The 22470-nt window shown below is 43.4% G+C and overlaps 1 protein-coding gene across 8 annotated transcripts in view; it reads left to right on the forward strand.

The window, feature by feature from the left end:
* The window catches only part of PCNX2 (pecanex 2), a 309710-nt gene that overhangs the window by 263551 nt on the left and 23689 nt on the right, over positions 1-22470 (forward strand). For all 8 annotated transcript variants that reach the window (XM_035280793.3, XM_035280794.3, XM_035280799.3 and 5 more), the window contains 3 exons: positions 3114-3367; positions 10620-10853; positions 12648-12760. In XM_035280793.3, coding sequence (XP_035136684.3) covers positions 3114-3367; positions 10620-10853; positions 12648-12760 — 601 coding nt within the window. The remainder of the gene's footprint in view (positions 1-3113; positions 3368-10619; positions 10854-12647; positions 12761-22470) is intronic.

Raw genomic sequence — 22470 nt, forward strand, 5'->3', positions numbered from 1 at the left:
AGGTGAGGTGTCTGACCACATTAAAGGATATTTCATCATAACCAAAGGCTTAATTCATTAAGAAGACATAGTGGTCCTAAATGTGCATACACCTAATAACAACTACAAGAAGGAAAAACTGAATTAAAAGTAAAAACAGAAAAATCCACAATTATAGTTGAACACATCAACACTATACCGTCAGTAAATGATAGAAAATGTGCACAAAAACATTAGTATCCAGAATATTTAAATGATACTGTCAACGACTTTAAACTAATTGACATTTACAGAACGCTTCATGTAGCAACAGCAGAATACAGATGTTTTCAAGTGCACTTGAAACATTCACCAAAATAGGCCATATGCTAAGCCATCAAATAACTCTCAATAAATTTTAAGAGACTAAAATAATAAATGTTCATTCTCCAGTAATGCTGGAATTCAACTTGAAACTTACAAAAATTTACATCATAAAAATTCCCAAATATTTGGAAGATAACAACACATTTCTAAACTCATGAGTCAAAAAAGAAACAACTAAGTTAATCACAAAATAAGTGAGCTGAATGAAAACAAAACAGCATATAAAAAAATGTGTGGGATGCAAGGAAAGCAATGCCAAGAGAAAAATGTACAGCTGTAAAGGTTTATATAAGCAAAGAAGAAAGGTTTAAAATCGAGATGTAAGCCAGGGTTTGGCAAACTAGGGTTCACCAGCTTAGAATGGCTCTTACGTTTTTAAAAGGAAGAGGGGAAGGGAAAGAGGAGAAGGAGGAGGAGGAGGAGGAAGAAAGGCAGCTGCAACAGAGACCATATGTGGCCCACAAAGCTTCCAGTATTTACTCTCTGGCCCTTTACAGAAAAAAAGTTCGTGACCCCTGACCTCAGTTTCCACCTCATACTAGGAAAAACTGATGAAGGTAAATCCAAAGCAAGTAAAAGGAAGAAAAATTTAAAGATAAGTGTTGGATGTCTATGGTTTCTCTAGAAAATAGAAAAGCAATAGAGGAAAATTAATGAAACCAAGTGATGCTTCTCTGGAAAAATCAAGGATGCCAAATTTCACCACTTCTAGTCGGCAGCATACGAGAGATCCTAGCCTGTGCAAGAAGGTGCCAAGAAAGATAGTCAAGTCAAAAAGATTGTTTAAACTTCTAGAAATTGTTGCCTACATTCACTGTCTCTGCTTTTTACCCTCCCATTATTCCTTAAGTTCACTCTCATCAGACCACCCCTCCCCCACCTTTCCAGCACAGCCTCTCTTGCAAAGATCACCATACACCTCCATATTGCCAAATCTAACAGTTCATTCTTCATGTAATTTAACCTGTAAACATCATTTGACGTAATTGACGTTCCCTCTTCCCTTAAACTCTTTTTTCACTTGTCTTTTGGGACTTCCTGGTTTTCTTTCTGACTCACTTGCCATTTCTGTTCCATCACTTTATTGGGATCTCTTCAGCTGTCCAAGCTTTAAATGTTACAATGCTCAGATTTTACTTCTCAGACCTCTTCTCCATGCTCTGTACACTCTCTTATTAGCATATAGGTGATTTGAAATAGCCCCTACATGCTAATAATTCTTCTTGATTTTATAAATCTCCAGCCAGGGCTTGTCCCCTGAGCTCCGGATTCCTTAAGCCAGCTGCCTCCCCGACATCTCCATTTTGATATATTAGGCACTTAAAACTTAACATATGTAAGAGTAAATCCCTGATCTTCCCTCCACTCCCACCCAAAGGCTGGCCCTCCTGCAATCTTCCTCTCCTCTGTAAACAGTAATTTCATTCTTCATCCTGCTTAGGACAGAAACCTTAGCATCATTCTTTTCTCATCCTTTCAATATCCCATATCTAAATTCATCAACAAATCTCATCAGACTGCTTTCAGATATATCTAGAATTTAATCATTTCTCACCACTTCCTCCAACCACCCAGGTCAAAGCCATCATTCCCTCCCATCTCGGTTAACTAACAGCTTCACAACCGATGCCCTGGCTCCCACTCTTGTTCCCTCGACAGTCCCTTCTCTGGGCAGCAAGCCAGAATGGTCCTCCTAAGACATAAGTCAGACCACATTTCTTTTAAGCTAAAGCCATTCAAGTGTTCCTCTAACTCATTCTAAGTAGGATCTGCCCCTAGCTGCCTCTCTGCTTCATCTACTACTTCCCCACTTGTGCACTCCGCTGTAGACTTTCTTGCTGCTCTGGGAACGTATAATAAGCATGTTCCCACCCCAAGGCCTTGGTCTTGGTCTTTTGTCTGCCTGGAATACCCTTCTCTCAGTTATCTGCACTGAGTTCCCCCTGACCTCCTTCAGTTCTCTACTCAGACATCCCAGGGAGGACTTCTCCGATCCCTTATTTAAAATAGCTATTCCCACCCTGTCATTCTAGGCCTTTTTTGCTTTATTATTATTTGTCTGTCTTCTTTAACCTAAACTTTTATCAGTTTAGGTTAAGATCAGGTAAGTTACACAAGGACAGGGATTTTATGTATTTTTTTTTCATTGCCGTATTCACAGTGCATTGGGTGCACTCAATATTTGGTGAATACATTAACTTATTCACTAGCTCATCTGTTTGTTTATTTATTTGTGTGTTTACTGAATTTCTACGTGCCAGGCACTGCCCTTAGCTCACAATCTAGTAAAAGTAATTGGAACAACTACCATTTTTTTGTGGTGACTAATCACTTTGCATATGCCATTTGATTTCATCCTTACATTAGCCTGTTCTACAGATGAGGAATCGAGCTTGGACCAGTTAAATAAATGGACTAAAGTCAAGCAGTTAGTCTGTACTACCTTTTCCAAAACCTGTTTATCGACTACTGCCTCCCACTGAAATGATGTTCTTCTGCACTGACATTTAGCTCATGTCTCCATAAACATTTTTAAATAGTTTAAGTATATTTTCTACAGGACTCAGAATGAATGTGAGTGAATAAAAGAGTTCATGATTATGAGAATTGTGACTTCTTTGGGGGACTTATTTGAGAATAAACGAATTTCCCAATTCCTCAATTCCCTTCAGCCTCTTCCCCTCTGATGAAGGCATGGGGAAATCCATTGAAGCGAACATTCTAGCATGCCTTCTCATCAAAACTCCATCGTGTTTGTGCTCTGCCAGGAACCTACTGCCAGCAGAGAGAGGTGGAAGCCATCATGGAGGGCGACGAGGAGGACAGAGGCTGCTGCTTCTGCAAACCGGGCCACTTGCCCCACCTGCTGTCCTGTAACGCTGCCTTTCACCTCCGCTGGCTCACCTGGGAAATCACGCGGACCCAGTACATCCTAGAGGGCTACAGCATCCTGCACAACAACGCGGCCACCATGCTGCAAGTGTTTGACCTCCGAAGGATCCTCATCCGCTACTACATCAAGGTACGCTCTGCCTTCCAAACACCTGTCTAAGACAGAATGCTAGGATGGCACAGGAAGCTCCAAACGAGCTCCGCTGAAGCTACATTTTGAAGCTTCTCATCCTCAGCTTCTGAATTGGAAACCCAGCCATCCGGGGAACCATTGCTTTTGGAAAAATCATAGAGGGCTTTGCTTTAACCTGAGGTTTGTGCCCTGGGTCATATGCTAAGCATAGCCACCGATAGGCAGACCGTTTTGTTACCTAGGCCTTCTTTGCCTCTTCTACCACAGCATGATTTCCTTGTCCTGATGATGATGAGAAATTTAAATATCCTAGAAATATTACTAAGCCTCCATGTTTGAGTTATAAGTGTCAAATTAGGTGCTCTGCAAAGTGTCCACTTGAGAACCAGAATTGTATTTTAAGCTCACAAGGAGCACTCAAAATGTAGCTAAATCATCCAGTCAGAATTGGTTGTGACAGCCTTTTCTCCTATGGTTCACATGGAGACCAATTACATATTTTTTCAGTTGCTCAGTGCCTACATCTGCCCAATCTGTATTCAACCTCAGAAATCATGGCAATTTGGAGTGAGTCTCCTGGAAAACAAGTGTAGGACTTGACCGAGGATATGTCGTGCTTATCAGGGCTGAGCTGTTTTCTGAAAGGGGTAGGGGCAGGCAAGGGCTGTGTGGTGGAGGAAATCTTCTCTGTGGGACTTATGCAGGAGATTTGTGGGGACTTGGCATGGTGGAAGTCCTGAATGGCCCACAGAAAGGTCATATTTTAATGCTGTTCAAAAAGAGGAAGCTTGGCTTCTGAATTGGAAACCCAGCCATCTTGGAAACTATGGCTTTTGGAAAAATCCTAGAGGGCTTTGCTTTATGTGAGTGAATAAAAGAGTTCATGATTCATCAGAGACCACAAAGCTCCCTGCCAGCATGCCGAGGCAAGTGGTCCAGCAGAAATGAGGAAACCCAGAACAAAAAGATAACATGGCACCTAAAGTTTTAACTAGCTAACAAGCAAAGAGCATTGAGAAATTTGGAATAAAACCAAGCATGGTGGCTCGTGCCTATAATCCCAGAGCTTTGGGAGGCCAAGCCAGAAGGATTGTTTGAGCCCAGGAGTTTAAGACCAGCCTAGGCAACATAGCAAGACCCCATCTCTACCAAAAAAAATCTAAAAATTAGCTAGATATGGGGTACACACCTGTAGTCCCAGCTTCTCAGGAGGCTGAGGCAAGAGAATTGTTTGAGCCCCAGAGTTTGAGGATGCAGTGAGCTGTGATTGCACCACTGCACTCCAGCCCGGGTGACACAGCAAGACCCTGTCTCAAAAAAAAAAAAAAAAAAAAAAAATTTGGAATAGCTATTGGGGATTCCTGGCATGCTTAATACCTGCTGAAGCTAAATGGAAATAGAAGATAGTCTGTGAAAGTCAGAAGGGCAAATAACTGTTAGATCTTATCCCTTTAGCTGATTGCAACACAAAATGTTTGCAAAACCCTTTCCTGTGGCAGAATATTTACAATAGTTTTAGCAGTTCGTGCTCACCATCTTTGTGTGTGCTAGAGATGCAAAATATTATATTCAGATTTCATGCAGAACTATACATGTTGCGTCCAACTTAAATTGGGGCAGATTTGGGAAGCAAATCAGGGAGTTATAACCTATCTTCTATTTCTAAACTCTAGGTAAACTCGATATACCAGTTGTGTTAGATTTGGCAGTGGGCCATGACATCAGAGTGGCATGTGTGTTAGAAGCTTAGTTCTCTCGAACTTTGATGATGGTTGGTATGGTCACTTCCAGAATTTGAGTTCCATGATTTAAGTTACAGGCTTAAAGGGATAGAGGAAAGGGCACAGGAAATGAAGACCAAGGGTATGCACCAGCTGCCCGTTAAAGAGGTTCTAGGACGTTACCACAATATCTTCCTGCTGTATCCCATCAGCCAGAACATTGTCACATGCCACCTGGAAGAGGGTCTGGAAAGTGTATTTTGGGCAGCCATGAGCCCAGAATGAAATCATATGTTCACAGAAGAAGGAGAAAACAGATGATAAATGGTAACCAGCCATCTCTGTTATATCCCTCGACAAGGAAAGTGTCCCTTGAGTATTTCCTTTCGTTTTCAGGAGGCAAGACAGGGTGGTTACAGGAACAGCTAGATCCAGTGGCTGACTCAGCAAGAAGACTCACAGGCCCATGAAGCAAGTGGCTGGAAGGGGACAGTGAGGACCAGTCGTGTGGGTCTAGACAGGCCAGGTAGATAAGCCCTGGAGTTGACATCTCCCTGTTGCCTCAAGAATTAGGCTAGACTCTTTCATCTGCTACCAAGAGACCTCCACTGTTGCTCCTGGCTGTGTTTCCCACTCCCCTTCCCCCATCTCTCGCTGTTTTGTGTACACACTGTGCATATACTACCTGTGTTCCCTGACCTACACACTTGCACACTGCTCGCTCCTCCTGCAGAGACTCTCATCTCCCTCCCACATGCCCAACAGCTTCTCTTGCAACCTCGGTTCCAACAGCTCTTCCTCACCAGCTGGTTTACCCGGGGCCGTGCTTGGCATTCACCTCCCCTGAACCTTTCCTGCTTCACTTTATGGCAATTCCCTAAACAAAGCAGCCACACCTGAGTCCTCTTTCGGTCCTCAGAGCTCTGCTTGATGACCTGTGTATCACATGGCCCAATCAGTTTTTTTGTACTGAATGAACAAAGGTTCCAGGGAACATAGGTTTGGAGTCTGGGTCATACAGTCTGGAGAAAAGAGATCTTAATTCAGGCAAGGGTTTGGTGGCCTGCTGCAGGCACGAGTGGTGGGAGTGGGGCTCAATACTGAGCCACATCCCTGCCTTTCCATGAGCCAGACATGTGGACAGACCTGACCCCTCACCATGGGGCCAGCAGATCACCATGAGTAGGAACGAAGGGAGGAGCAGTGAGTGAGATGCCCTGCCTGGGTCCATTCTCCCTGGCCTAACCCTGCTGGCTTTTACAGAAGCCTTGGGGATTACATGACTGGACCAGCTTTTGATATCTTCTTTCCTTGGACTGGTACTTGATACTCACCTTTCTTTTCTCCTGACTGCTGGAAATGTGCCTCCCAGTTCCCTAGATAATTTCTAAGATGACAATTTGCCATTTGGCAAATCCAGGATCATGTCCAAATGAAGAGGGCTCAGGAAGGGCCCCCCAGAACCTGCTGGGTAATAGTTGGCTTATGGGAAAACAACATCCTTGACTTTGTTTTTTAAGAAAGGAGAGCGAAGACAGAATGGCCATTGCAGGTGGGCTAGGAGAGGCAGGAAGTGCACAGGTGTGCTACCTAGCATGGCGCCTCTCACAAGCCAGAGCCAGGGCAAACCTAGAGCAGACTCCCCTCCTCCCCCCGTGAGCTAGATAATTACACATTCAAATTCCATGGGCCTGGGGTGGGACCCAAGGACTTACATTGTTTAATAAGTTTCCTAAGTGATTTGATACACAACTAGACTTTGGAGCTACTACAGACACAGCTGTGCCCACAGAAACAAGAATTTTCTTAACTCCAAGTCAGCACTCAGGATGGGGCTGAGATTTATGGAGAGATGGGGCCTCATAGTGCTCCCGTGTCTCATTCACCTTGTAACTGTCAGGCCTATCCTGCAAGGTTGCCTCCAAATACAGCACTCAGTGCTTTCCTGCCCTTCGGCAAGGGGTGGCTCGGAACTTGCACTCATTCCCCGGTGCAGCTAGTTAAGGGAAATTTCAGGAGGGCTAAGTGGCTATTAGAACAGAAGAAACAGCATTTTGGGGGTTAACAAAGATTATTTTCTTCTTCGGCCCAGTTGCTAGGTAAACAAAGTTGCCTTTGTAGCTCTGAATTACTTAAAGTTTCAAGAGTTCGGTGCATTCTCTTTATTATTTTCTTACTGGAGAGGCAAAGTGAAAAGGAAGAAAATTTGAAATCATTCCTTTACTACAAAGGGAATTTTTTAAATCTCCTAATAAACTGAGTTAGTTCCCCCACCCTCCATGAATATATTTGAAATCATTTCCTTCCTGGTGACCTGAGGTTCTCCCTCGTGTCTCCTCCAGCTCTCTTCAGTTTATTAGTGTTTAAAACCCTCTCAGCAGTCGAGGAATCTGCTTCTTTCTGTGTGGGCCTGGCGCTCTGGCTGCCATTGTTTCTGGGCAGCTCTTTTAGAAAGGAGACGCGCTTATCGCTGGCCTTGCAGAATGAGGAGCGAACAACCTGTCAGGTGGGTCTGCCTGCCAGGCCCCCCTTCCTAGGATGAGCTGTCTGAAAGAATATGCTGATCTACAATTGAAATGAGGAACCCGGAGGATCGCTGCTGGAGGAGCCAGATATCATGAATTTATTCAGGAGGGGTCCAGCTTTTAACACGGTCCAGGTTTACCCCATCAATTCATTGTCACTACCCCAAATCATCAGTTTTACTTAGTGTTGTATCCACTTCATCCTGACAGATTCTGAAGGATTTTACAGTGTTCATTGACTATGTCTCCATGACAGAAGTTCTGCGTAGAAGGAATGGAGATAGGGTACGACTTGCACAAAGTGGGATGGTTCTGTTTTCTCCCGGTGAGCAGTGTCGGTGCTGTGATTTAGAAGCTGAGCATCAAGCTGAGCTCTGTTCTGAAGTCGGCACTGCGGGGTTTTGCCAGACAACAGGAGGAAGTGCTAACCTCTGGGGTTCAAAGTCCTCATTAACTATTCTGACTTCATCGGCTGTGGGGTTGTTTTCATTCCTCCCTAGCAATGAATGAAAACATAAAAACTTTGTCTTTCAATCTTTGTTTGTTATTCTTATCTGGTATGTGATTAGGCCATATTGGGGGAAACTAGACCAGATGTTCACTAGAGCTAGATGTTTGGAGAGACCAAATTTCTTTTTTCCCTTTGCAATGCCCAGCCGAGAAGCAGTGCCCATGGGCATGGGCTTCATTACCTTCTTTTGCTTGCAACTTTGGGCCGACCACTTAAACTGTCTGTAAATGATCCAGCCAGCAAGGAGACAAGAGAGAACCCTCCAGATTCAAAGTTCGTATTTGTGACTATGAGATGTGCACTCTGGTGACCACCGCAGACACAGCAGGTCTCCTGTCCCCTAATGCCATCCCCGTTCCCTCGCCCCTGTGCCTCAACCTCTCCTGGGCTGCTGCTACTGCTGCCACTGTCCGCCTCCCCTGGGAGCCCCACGCTTATCCTGCTTGCTGGGTAGGTAAGTCACAGATGTCAAAGACACGACTTTTTTTTTCCACTTGCACACATGTTAAGGGGCCAGGCCCTGTGCTAAGTTCCTCATATACATCATCTCATTCTAAACCTCAGAACAGACATGCAACGTGGACATCATTAGCACGTCTTTCTTTCCTGCCTTTGCTTTCAGCTTCCTTGACCTCTTCCATCACTCACTCTCTTCCTTCCTCTTTATATTGAAGAGATTTCTTGAGGCTGGCATGGTTATCATGGGGTGCAGGGTTGCAGAGGATGGGAGAAGAGGCACGCTACTGAATTCTAGTGATTATCTGCAGATTTCATTTTTCCACTTCCTCATTTTTGGGACAGGTGAACTGAGGAGTCTAATAGAAGATGTGCCCAAAACAAGGAAGACCATAAGCCAAGAACCATGGATGAACCTCCCTAAAGTCCAGGCTGTCCTTAGTCCTCACAAAAGAAAGCCTAAGTCATGTGTTTCCAATTGTTTAGTGGAAATCAGAGGCTGTCTCTTCACCTGCTAAACTCCTAAAAAAAAAAACCTTGAAACCAGATACCTCAGTAACCTGAGGCTTTGAGCTCTGGGTTTCATTTTCCAGCCAGAGAGGGAGGGTGGGAGCTCCCCTAGAAAAGGGTTTCTTGGCCCACTCCACTTACAGGCGTCAGTCACTGAAGACTTTGTCTCCGTCCACCCAATATTCATTTCTTTCTGCTTTCTCATTTAAAAAGAATGTGTTTTTTATAAACAGAGAAGAGCATCAGTTAAGTGTTTCTAACAGGAGCACACAGGCCTGCCTCCTTGCATTAAACACTGCGAGCCCCCTAGCCTCTCATGATTTCATGATGAGAGGTGCAGCCTCGTTCCAGGGATGCCCCTCAGCCTCAACAGCCCCAAGCACCACTTGCATTTTTCTGCTATAATGGAACTGCGGTGATGCTGGCAGTGACTCTGCAGCAGCACACCCTGATCCAAGCCTATCAGCCTTGGATTTTCATTTCCTCTGTCACATTTTTATTTCTTGAGGCCAGGTGCTAGCCTTTTTGAAGGAGAAATTCATTCGAAAACTACAAAATGGCTTTCCACAAAGCTGTTACTCAGAATAATCAAGCCCAAGGGAGGCATTTTCTCCAAATGGGACTCATAAGTACAGTGTCTGATTAAGAAGGAAACATGGGTTCCTTGTGAACGTATCACAGATGTCCACTGTCTGGGCACTCAGGATTAAGTGTGTGAAGGTTACAACAATTTCACATGGTCCATACTTTCCCTAAGAACTGCGTTGTTTTGGCTGGGCACAGTGGATCACACCTGTAATCCTAGCACTTTTGGGGGCTGAGGCAGGAGGATGATTGAGCCCAGGACAAGACCAGACTGGGCAACATGACCCTGTCTCTACAAAAATAAAAACTAAACAATTAGCCAGACATGGTGGCTTGTACCTGTAGTCCTAGTTGCTCCAGAGGCTGAGGCAGGAGGATCGCTTGAGCTCAGGAGTTCAAGGCTTCAGTGAGCCATGACTGTACCACTGCACTTCAGCCTGGGTGTTAGAGAGAGACACTGCTGTCTCAAAAAACAAACAAACTCAAAACCCTGTTGTTTTAGCTCATTAAATACTCTTTGGCTAGGACTCTGGAGGAGGGTCTACCCCAGTCAACCTAGGTTGAATCAGCCTAGCCTAGGACCCACCAAAGCCTGCAACAACCCCAGCCAAGGGTGCTTTTGTGTGCTTCTATCAGAGAGGACAGGGCTGACTGTCATTCTTCTTCATCACAGAAATTCTGTTCTGTTACATTCTGTTAGCATTACGTTCTTCTCATTTCCCTCTTCCCTATGATAACCCTTAAGAGAGGACATTTTAGAATGTCTGAAATGAGTTCTGTGCATTACACCCAGCAGAAAATACAAACGATCCCATATGTCGGGATTTCATGTCTCTTACTTTTCCTGAGGTTATTTTACTTTCTACGATTAAATAAACAAATAAATTCTTCCTGGCTTTAGAATAGCTGTAAAGGCTCAAAATCTTGCTTTTTCTCTGCAGAGTATAATATACTATATGGTAACATCTCCCAAACTCCTCTCCTGGATCAAAAATGAATCACTTCTGAAGTCCCTGCAGCCCTTTGCCAAGTGGCATTACATTGAGCGTGACCTTGCAATATTCAACATTAACACTGATGATGACTACGTCCCGTGTCTCCAGGGGATCACACGAGCTAGCTTCTGCAACGTTTATCTAGAATGGATTCAACACTGTGCTCGGAAGAGACAAGAGGTAGGTCAGGGAGGTGGGCGCTGGGCATGGAATGGAAGTTTAATAAACAAAGAACATTGTCATGTCCAGCTCTTTCTAATATTCTTTGGTAGACTTACAACACAGAGGATAGAAACAAAAAGCACTATTTGGATAAATGTTTATTGAAGGTAAGCAAAATTAAATAGGAGAATCAATATACCATGTCTGTAGTGAAGGAGACTTGAAGGTTTATATCCCTTTATGCGGTGCTCAGGGCCAGTGCAGTTTTAAGCCTCTATTATAGCTTTTAAACATTTGCAGCTTCTCTGTGCTGGAATCAGGGGGATTTACTGAATATATTTAATCATGGGCATGAAAATTCTATTTGGCAATCAGATGGTTCAACTTAACTTCTGCCATCGTTATTTTGTGTGTCTGTGCTGTTATTGCTTATGTGCTGAGAACACTTCTCTGGAAGTGAATCCTACCTCTGAGAAATATAATCAAGAATTATGACAGTTTGTAAAAAGAGGAGAAGGGGCAGGGAAGGAGCAGAAGGGGGATGGAGCAAATGAAGGGAGCAGGTTTACTTTGCTTCTTAGGATTTGAAAAGCTGAGTTCATGGGTCATTGTTGGAAAATGTGGGTGCAGGTTAGAAACAACTTCCTCAGCAGCTGATGCACTATGTGGCATGTGCTAGGCAGAAAAAATCCAAACCAGCACACTAGCCAACGTCTGTGAATTTCTTATGGGTGATTAGAAACAGGTGGCAGAAGAAGCAGGTGGCAGAACCTGCTTTGTTCAGACCAACCACGAAGAAGATACGTTAATCTTAATTCATGCCAGCCTCTTTAACAGTTGAGATATACAAAGAATTGATTGATGCTATCGGCTATAGCTCCATAATGGCTCTGTCCTTTCTCAGTTGGTTCATGAAATTATTTTATTTTTCTTGCAAAAGATATTTTTACTTTAAATTTTCTCTCCATCCCCCTACTCTCCATCACCCCCCCTTTCCCCCCCTTTTTTTTTTTTAATCTGACTTTGGACAATTTTTTTTTTAAGAGACAGAGTCTCACTCTCCCCAGGCTGGAGTCCAGTGGAACAATCATAGCTCATTGCAGCCTCGAACTCCTGGGATCAAGTGATCCTCCTGTCTTAACCTCCCGAGGAGCTGGGACTCAAGGCACGTACCACCATGCCTGACTAATCTTTAAAAACTTTTTTTGGAGATGGGGTTTTGCTATGTTGCCCAGGATGGTCTTGAACTCCTGGTCTCAAGTGATCCTCCCACCTTGGCTTCCCAAAGTGCTGGGATTACAGGCATGAGCCACCATGCCTGAGCTGAAAGATTAATTTAGTTGTTGATTGTGGACTTACAGTCAACCAGTCAACCCACAGGGCTCCTTGTTACAGGGAGAACAGAGGACTCTCCTTCACATTGGATCCAAATTCTTTTTCTCTCCCTGCTAGACCATGCTTCTCCTTTGCATTGGAGAGTGTTAAGGTGGGCACACCTATTTACTGTAATTACTGCCCAGCTTTATGACCTGAAGTGCCATATTTCAAATCCCAGAAAAGCAGGTCATCAGTCCATGTTGTAGGCCTCTTTCTCTCCTAAAATAACTTTTCCACTTTTATTTTTTTTCCTTGTTCAACCACAGGAGAAACCCCTTCAGGGAGCTGAGAGTTCCCTGTCTGTGGGGTCATCTTAGAGGGGACTGATGGCCACGTGGTTGACTTGCAAAGCCTACTGTCACTCTACATTTATGATTCCGTGTTGGTACATATCGGAACCAGTGTGAAAGCTGAGTTAACTTCTTGCTCTTTCAGCCTTCAAAGAGCCTGGACAGTGACGAGGACTCTCCCTTGGTGACTCTGTCCTTCGCCCTGTGCACCCTGGGGAGGAGAGCTCTGGGGACCGCCGCTCACAATATGGCCATCAGGTACCTGGGGGAGCAGTTGCAGTCTCTTAAGTACAGGCACCCACTTTTACATGTTTGACAGATTTTGTCAATCATTTTCTTTAATTTGAAGCCGGACTTCTTACACTACTTTCAGATAGTTCTTTTCATAATAAATTATGTTGGGCCTGCAAGAACATTTTTTTGATCACTGATCTTTTGGAGTATTCAATTTGGAAATATCATTCACATGGAACATTCAAGACCCAGGGATTCTGGGTGTAGGACCTTCTGTAGGTCCTTGCAGATTTGCTGGGAAGATTCAACACAATCATGCCTATGAAGTGTCTAGTGCAGTCCCTAACAGAGTTGGTGCTCAATCAGTGTTAGTTCCCTTCCCCTAACTGTCTTCATAAAAGAAAATCTTCACATCTGAGCTCTAGTCCACACCGTGCTTCACCCTGTCTCCTGAGTGCCCAGACAGTGCCCAATTAATTGGAGGCCACTTCTGTTTTTCAAACCCTTTTTCTACTGGATCTCTCCTCTAAGTAGGTAAATAGCTCACGTCTCTCTTTTTAAAGAACAAAAACAAAATTAAACTCTTCTGGCTCTTTGGCATCCTGTGCCACTCAGGTGATGTCGTCCACCAAGGAAACAGTACTCATGCCAACCTGCTCTTAGGAATTTCATGAGCCACCTTCAAATCACCCAAATCAGTGGCCACTGCTCAGATGTCCGCTTTCATAGCACCTGGGTATATGATTAAAATAACAAGCTCCTTTGTTGGATCAATTTGAAATGTTCCATAAACTTCAAATTACAAATATTATTTCAGTTCATACCTAAGACATTTTCAAAGGCTTTTTCAGTCTTGTTTTTTGTGTAACTTGTTCAGATATTCCCGATCCAGGCATTTCTTGCTTGGTCTGCTTTATTTCTTTTTCTTTAACTAAACGCCACGCTTACCAGCTGCTTTTTTGGTGTTTAGCACGAGGGGCTACGGCCCTGAACTCCGCCTGCTGACTCGAATCACCTTGATGAGCGGTTCTCAACCCCACGTGCACATTAAGATCTCCTGTCAGGCTTTTAAATATTCTGATGCCCAGGATATTTAATAAATTCCATGAGCGCCTCTGTGACGGAACCACAGATCCCAAGTTTCAAAAGCTCCCAAGGCGAATGCACTGGGCAGCCAAGCTTGAGAACCACACAAACCTAGGGAGCTTGGAGGAGAAAGGGTGCCTCTCCTTAGCCTGCCCCTCTGGGTTTTCTTCTACTTGGACTTGCTTCATCGTGTCTATATTACATTATTGACCATGCACTGCAGAAGGGGTTCTTTTGATATTGAATTGAGTGAGTTTTGCGTGGTTAGGTTGGATTTTAAACTCATTAAGGGCAAAACCCACCTGTCTATTTGCTTTGCAGCCTTCAGAGTTCTGGGGTATCAGGTAAACAAGCCCAGGGAGATTTGTTGACTGTTTCTGAATGTCCTTCTTGAAAGGGACAGCTGTGAGTCTACTCTGGTGGCAAGTGGCTGGGAGGTATCATCAAGTAAGAGTTGTGAATTGATAAAGGGTAAAGTGTTGTGGCTAGTAGCACTTTCCATTTCCCTCTGGATGCCTCCAAGCATCCAGAGTCACCTGAAGGACTGGAGTCACCAAGAGGGACAGGCAGGAACCAAAGGTAGTTAGAATTTGTGACATCAACTATTCTTTCAACTCCCACATCTCAGAATTTCATGATCTCTTTTACATGTGAGAAATGCCAAAAGCCTGACCCTTAAAGTCTCATGTTAATGCCTGTTTTAGGCCAATCTTCTGGGAAGGAGCTGGCTGGCCTCCAGTCTCTCCCCGTCCTCCCTGACCCAGTCTCACACTGGACTCAGGGCATTCTCTTTGTGGCCATCTGGGACTAAGCTTGATGATTGTTGCAGGTCTAGCAGGAGACTCCTCTGTGGGATTCGTAAAACATTATGATGTGGACCCTAAGAGCAGCTCCTTATTAAACTGTAAGCAGAGAACAGTGGTTTCATAAGATCTTGCACTTGAAATCACAAAATGACTCTTCAGATATTCGTAGCACTGGGAAGATGAATAAAATAAGATCAATTTGAAATGTTTTATAAACCTCAAATTACAAATATGATTTCAGTTAATACCTAAGACATTTCCGAAGGGTTTTTCAGTCTTGTTCTTTGTGTAAGTTGCTCAGATGTTCCCGATCCAGGCGTTTCCTGTTTGGCCCACTTCACTTCTTTTTCTTTAATTAAACGCCATGCTTACCAGCTGCTTTTTAAAACTTTGTTTTGACGGGATTTCCTTTGTTTCAAGTAGTTTCTCATACTCGATGTCAACTCCGCTTGCTGCAGACATGGTGATGAGATAACTCTGGGGAGAATCCTCTCAGTATTCTAGGGAAATACTTGATTATTTGGGACTGGTTCACTTCACTGAGAGGTTCCATGACATACAAAGATCCTCCGAGACACTTTCATTTCAGTTTTTTCACTTACAAAAGGCAACTTCTTTTATATCCTACCCTAAGCCCATGGTGTGAAGTCCATGAAGTTCTGACCCGGTTGGATGTGCCTGGGGAGTGGGGTGGAGGGGAGGCTGTGGGAGGGGAGGCTGGAGCCTAGCAAGGCTCCACCGCTTTTCAACCCACAGCTGGGATTTCTATTTAAACTATTTATGGCGAGGGGTCCATAAATAGTTTGACTTGAAGAAAATAGTCTGCAGAGCTCAAACAAATTTTACACATAATTTTTATAGATACTGTTTAGGGAAAAACTCTCAAACCATGTTTTTCCTCTGTTTTCACACAAAAACAACAACCATCATCAACACAGAAGACTTCTGTGGCCCCAGAATATGTGGGGATTTCTCCCTGTAAGAAAGCAGCAGACACTAGCTGGGTGTCTCCCAGTCCACTTTGGACACTACCCAGAGAGGGTGTCAGATCCCACAGGTTGAAGGTTGAGGCCCACACGTCTGGGCTTCCCGAACTTCTGACCAACTGACTTCTACAGGGGTGCCGTGATTCCCTCTTTGGGGTCAACTAATTTGCCAGAGCAGCTTACAGATTCCAGGGAAACACGTTTACTGGTTGATTATGAAGGATATTTTAAAGGATATAAATAAACAGCCAGATGAAGAGATGCATAGGGCCAGGTCTGGAAAGGTCCTGAGCACAGAAGTTTCCATCCCTGTGAAGTTGGGGTGCGCCACTCTCCAGGCATGTGGATGAATTCTTCTTCACCTTCCAATCTACCTCCACGTGTTCAGCTCTCCAGAAGCTCCGGGAACTATGTTCTATTGGCCTTTTATAGAGCGTCATCGGTTGTCCATGATTGAAGCTTGGACAGCTGTGCAGAAATGTGATGGGTCAGAAAGGGCATTATGTAAACCTAGCAAGGCCTGTGTGCTCAGATTCTTCTTGGCCTCTCTGTGCTGCATTCCTTTCTCCAGAATATGGGACAGGAAGAACCCTTTCTGGAATGAGGGTCTAATGACCCACAGTCAGATTCGAGTCTTGCCTTGGCCAGGTGAAAGGAGGACAGGAGAAGGTCAGAGAGAGATTCTGTTTCATGAGACCTGCTTCTGAGGCTTGAAGTACCCCAGCACTGCTACGAGGGTTATAGGAGTTATGAGCCTGAAATTGTGGATGAATATCTATCTATCTATCTATCATCTATCTATCTATCATCTATCTATCTATCTATCTATCTATCTATCTAGTCATATCATAAGTAATAAAATAATAAATTTCAGCTAATTTATTTAATATTTAAATGATAAAAGAAATATATATGTAAAATCATAATATCAGATACAGTCAAATTGCTTTGCTTTCCAAAAAAAGCTGTTCCAATTTGCACTTTTAATAATACCATTTGCCACATGATCACTAACGCTGGGTATTCCATTGTTTCAGATTTTTCTAGCCTCAGGGGTGAAAAAATTGTATCTTGACCAGGCCTGGTGTCTCATGCCTGTAATCCCAACACTTTGGGAGCCCAAGGTGGGTGGCTCACGAGGTCAAGAGATCAAGACCATCCTGGCCAACATGGTGAAACCCCATCTCTACTAAAAAACACAAAAGTTAGCTGGGCATAGTGGCACACACCTGTAGTCCCAGCTACTTGAACCGGGGAGGTGGAGGTTGCAGTGAGCCAAGATCACACCACTGTACTTGCCTGGTGACAGAGCAAGACTCCATCTCAAAATAATAATAATAATAATAATAATAATAATATCTTGTTCTTATTTGAACTTACATTTCTACTAACAGTGAAGAATAAGAATCTTATTTATGTTTATTGGTCATTTATATTTGGTATCTCATCATTAGTTAATTAGCAAAAATTATCACTGACCTGAAATACCATTTTTGCCAGATACTACATCTCCATACATAAATGGAGTACTTCTGGATTTGTCTGTTCCTACAATGATACCGTACTGTTCGGTGTACTGGAGTGATACATTATTCTGACATCTGAGAAGCCAAGTCCTCCCATCTTTACTTTCTTTTTGTCTTTTATAGTTTTCTGTTGGCATGCTAGTCTTGCTCATTTTCTTTTCAGATAAAGTTTTAAATCTCCATTGGAATTTTGATTGAGACTGTATTTAAGATACAGATTAATTTGAGAAAACAAATTGAACATTATTTAGTAATGTGGTGTATCTTTCTGATCGTTCAGTTTTTTTTTAATGTCCTTTGGTAACATTTTATCATTTTGTAAATTTCTTAATGAGGTTATTTCTAGGTATTTTATGGTTTTGTCGTGATTGTGAACAGAACCATTTCTTCCGTCACGTTTTCCACTTGGTTACTTTCAGTATACAGGAAATTATTTTTTAAGATTTATCCCATTCTGGGCACTTCTACTGAACTCTGTTATTAACATAATAATATTTCAATTAATTATCTGATTTTCTGGTGGAAAGAAGGGACATATCTAAAAATTGTGACAGTTTTGACTTTTTTTCCCAATGTTTATAACTCCATTCTTTTATTTAGTGGACCGGCTGAATGTTACACGTTGGCATCTGTATCAGCGCTGCACTGCCGCTGTGACAAAGTACAACACACTTGGTGATTGAAAGCAGTATACATTCAGTATATTTCAGTCCCAGAGGTCAGGGGTCCTAAATGGATTTCAGAAAACTACAGTCATGGTGTCCTCAAGGCTGTGCTCCTTCTGGAGGCTCTGAGGGGAGAATTTGTTCCTTTTCTAGAGGCTGCTTACATTCCTGTGGCCCCTTCCATCTTCAAAGCCAGCAGTGGTGCATCTTCAAATCTCTCTTGACTTGAACACAGGGTTCTGCCTTCATCGTTCACACCCTTGTGATTACATTGGACCCACCCAGATAATCTCCTCATTTTAAGATTCTCAACTTAATCACATCTACAGAATTCCTTTTACCTTGTAAGGTAATCTACTCACAGGTTTCAGGGATTAGGACATGGGCATCTTTGAGGGCCATTATTCTGCCTACCATAGCATCCTTGGCTTAATTCAGGCATTAATGGGACTGAGTCTAATATGTTAGCATTGAAAATGGGGTTTGGCACCATTGTACACATTTACGTATATAACAAACCTGCACATCCTACACATGCACCATGGAACTTAAAATTAATTTTTTAAATGGGGTTTGGTTTAGGTTTCTATGAAACCACTATTATGAATGCAGGGAGTTTCCTTCTTTTCCTAGCTTGCTAATGCTTTATCAAGAAAGGATGCTGAATTTGTATAGAAGTCAGGGGGGCATAAATCAGATGATTTTATTCTCCTTTAATCTATTAATGTTGTGGTACATTAGTAGATTTCCTCATGTTGAAACACCCTACAATTCCGAGGTAAACTCTACTTGTCGTGATATATTATTATTTTTATACAATGATGGATTCAATTTGCTAATCTTTTACTTAGTATGATTATATTCACGTGCAAAGTAAGAATGGCTCATAATTTTTTGAGTTTGCATATGTGCTCTATGGTTGTATAATTTTCAAATGGGGAGTATGCCGTTAGGTGTACTGTAGGAGACCCAACAAGTCATTGTTGCATAGTTAACGTTAAAGGACATCAGGTGATGGTGAACTCTGACTCTCCAGGTGGGTCTTAAAGATGTGCTGCCTCAGGCTGGGCACAGTGGCTCATGCCTGTAATCCCAGCACTTTGAGAAGCCAAGTCAAGATCATGAAGTTGAGAGATCAAGACCATTCTAGCCAACATGGTAAAACTACTAAAAATACAAAAGTTAGTAGGGCATGGTGGCGTTTGCCTGTAGTCCCAGCTACTCGCGAGGCTGAGGCAGGAAAATCACTTGAAACCAGGCGGCAAATGCTTCAGTGAACCGAGATTGCACCACTGCACTCCAGCCTGGCAACAGAGCAAGACTGTGTCTAAAAAAAAAAACAAAAAACAAAACAAAAACCCTTTACTTGACTGATTTTGGGGGGAAATGTCTTGACTTTACAAAAGTGACACAGATTTGATGGATAGTCCTCAAGAAAGAAAAATATATGCATGCAGAATTAGGGAGAATGAGTACAGGAAAATTATCTTAAATGAGATACCAAATGCAAGTGAGCAACAGACTACCTTTATATAAATTGTCTGTAAATAAAACGTCGATATGTTATGGAGATGGAATGGGTTCACATGGATGTGACAAGAAAACACTAATTTTTTTAGATTTAAGGTTTGAGACATACCTTCTTGGAAGAACTGTGTCTCCCACTGAAGAAAGCCATCCAGATATAATGCTGTGTTTTAATGGGAAGTCAAAATTGTTCACCAACTGCAAAGCTATGAGATGGCTTGATGACTGTCTTCGAATATGTGAACAGTGATGAGGCAGATCCTAGCTGATGTTCCATCCATAGAGATTAGGAGAAGATGGCTGCATTTTACAGAAGCAACGGGTTTGTAAAAGAAAATGGACTGACTCAGAGTAGCGTACATTTCCAACAGGATAGAACGTTTAAAGCAAATTTCATGTTGAAAAGCGATAGGGAAACAAGCCAGACCAAGGTGTGCTCTGCCAAGCCCTGGCATGCTGCCTTGTGGCAGGAGGTCACTGTTGTGGTCTGAGGTCACTCCATCTACCATCAATCCACTCCTCCCACCCACAGCGTGCTGAGGAAATATTCTCTTCTGAAATCCAAGACGTCATCCCAACTTTTCCTCCTGAGCTTCCACTGGAGATGAGGCCCCAGACTAGGGCCAGCTGTCGTGTCACAGAGGATCATCTTGTAAAGGAAATTAAGGTCCACTTGCCAGACTGAGGAAACTCAGAAATCAGAATCTCAGGGAGAAATAAAGTAAAGAGGATGCAAGATCTGACCTAGGAGATTAAAATCAGGTTATCAAGCTAAAATCACAATCTCAGAACATGAGAAAAATATCTACACTTAAAGCATAGGGGGAAAAAAATGATAGCCTAGAAAAGGAGCAGAAGTTTCTTTAATTCTAATGCAATGTGGCAAAGCCCCTCCCATCCGGGCCTAGTGTGTGGGCTGTCCTCCAGCTGTCTCTTCTCTGAAATGTCTTGGCATCTTTAGGAGACCCCAGTTTCTCTGGTCCCTTGAGTCCAAACCTCAGACCCGAGAGAGCTTGATCAGAATACGGACCCCGAGCTCCATCACAAACCAATGACGTGGGCTCTCTAGATCTTGGATTTGGAAATCTGTGATTTTGAACAAGCTGCCACATGACTGATTTTTCTACAGCCAGCCCAACCCTGGTCATCAGGCCAGCCTTACAAAGGATCTTGCACCAGAAAATAACAGTTGATCTGCTTAATGTGGAGCCTCTGAGCATGGAACTGTTGCTGTTAAAACACCATGAGGTCAAACATGCTTAAAAAAAAAAATCTTAAGTTAAATCTTGCATTTTAGTTATTTCTCTTTTGTTAATTATTTCACACTTATGATTTATTTGAAGCAATATCACTGAAATTATTTAGCCAACATAATTTATTTCCAGTGATGATATGAGATTCTGCAATTCAAACATGCTTAGTTTATATTTGAAGCCAAGGTGGCCTGGATATTGACTGCTGAAATATACAAGTTCAGGGGTGAAAATAACCAATATCAGTGAACATTTACAATGGTGCCCACTAGGTACTAATAAGAAGAGTGCTAATGTGAGTTAGGAGAGTTAATGCCTTTTATCTTCTCTGAAGGCATGAGAAAGGATGATATAGGTATTATTGGCTCAATTCTGCAGCTGGGATCTCTGAAGCACAGAGAAGTGATTTGTGCAGGGTCTCACCATAGAGTCAAGCCCAGACTCTTGAGTCCCACACTGTGCCACTGTCCACATCTCCCAGCAGTTCATCGTCATCTGCTCTGCAGGTATGCACTACACTCCCCGCAGCTCTGCATGGACATTTTCCTGAGGTGGCCCAGCTGCTCCAGGGCATCCACCTTCTCACCTACGTACACTTCCTTGTGGACCTGTCCTGTGCTGGGTTGTGATGCTGAGAGCTGCTGACGACACCTGCTGCAGGCGTCATGGCTCTGATGCTCAGTGTGGCCTGAGCTCAGGGATGCTTCACCCGTGGGATGACATCCTGCCCTTTCCTGCCAGCCCAGTGCCTTTCCCATAGGAGCTGCTGCCACTGCACCCTCCATGCCCAGATTACTTGGACACAACTGCTGTGTCATTCAGGACACAGGCTTTGATCCACAGGATAAGGTGAACACTGAACACTGGGGTGTATTTGGAATTGCCTCCACTCCCTCACCAACATACACTCATTGTCCACAGACCCCACTTGGGTCCTGGGTCCCCCCTGGAAAGAAATTCCTAGCAAGACCCTTACCAAACCTCTAAATACACCTGGCAGTAATTGATCTTATGAGTGAACACGGAAAGAAATTGATGATAATGAGGGCAAGAGACAAGTATCAGAGCCAAGATTTAAGCTTAGGTTTGGAACTTCTGGCTCCCCTCCCTCCAACCCTGTGGGGCCATATGCTGCCTCTCAGCGCAGCACCTGAACTCTAGAGGAAGTGAAGCACCTTGGAGCTATTTGGGGGACATCGTATGTTCTTAACCGAATGTTCTTTCCTAATGTTCTTTACCAGGTAGGAGAGAGCTGGGATCCCAACCAGGGGTTGTCTTGATTTTAGAGCTAGTGGAGTAACCCTGGATAAAGCAGTATTAATACACTCTCAGTTAAGGATCTGTGCAGAGTATATACACCGACTAGAAGGGTGAGATGGGGGTGAGTTCATGGAAGCAGTATTAATACACTCTCAGTTCAGGATCTGTGCAGAGTATATACACCGACTAGAAGGGTGAGATGGGGGTGAGTTCATGGAAGCAGTATTAATACACTCTCAGTTCAGGATCTGTGCAGAGTATATACACCGAATAGAAGGGTGAGATGGGGGTGAGTTCATGGAAGCAGTATTAATACACTCTCAGTTCAGGATCTGTGCAGAGTATATACACCGACTAGAAGGGTGAGATGGGGGTGAGTTCATGGAAGCAGTATTAATACACTCTCAGTTCAGGATCTGTGCAGAGTATATACACCGACTAGAAGGGTGAGATGGGGGTGAGTTCAAGAACCATACTCACAGCATTTTCAGTATTGTGGCTCAATGGAAGCCTTTAAAGGGATCAATTCATTCTCACACAGCTCCGAGTAGGCCTTTAAGAAGATGGCTCCAGTCACACATTTTAAAAGCAACCCCATGTTCGCTAGAGACGTCTGGAGGCAGCT

The sequence above is a fragment of the Callithrix jacchus genome, chromosome 19, assembly GCF_049354715.1.
Source record: "Callithrix jacchus isolate 240 chromosome 19, calJac240_pri, whole genome shotgun sequence".
Classification (NCBI taxonomy): Eukaryota; Metazoa; Chordata; class Mammalia; order Primates; family Cebidae; genus Callithrix; species Callithrix jacchus.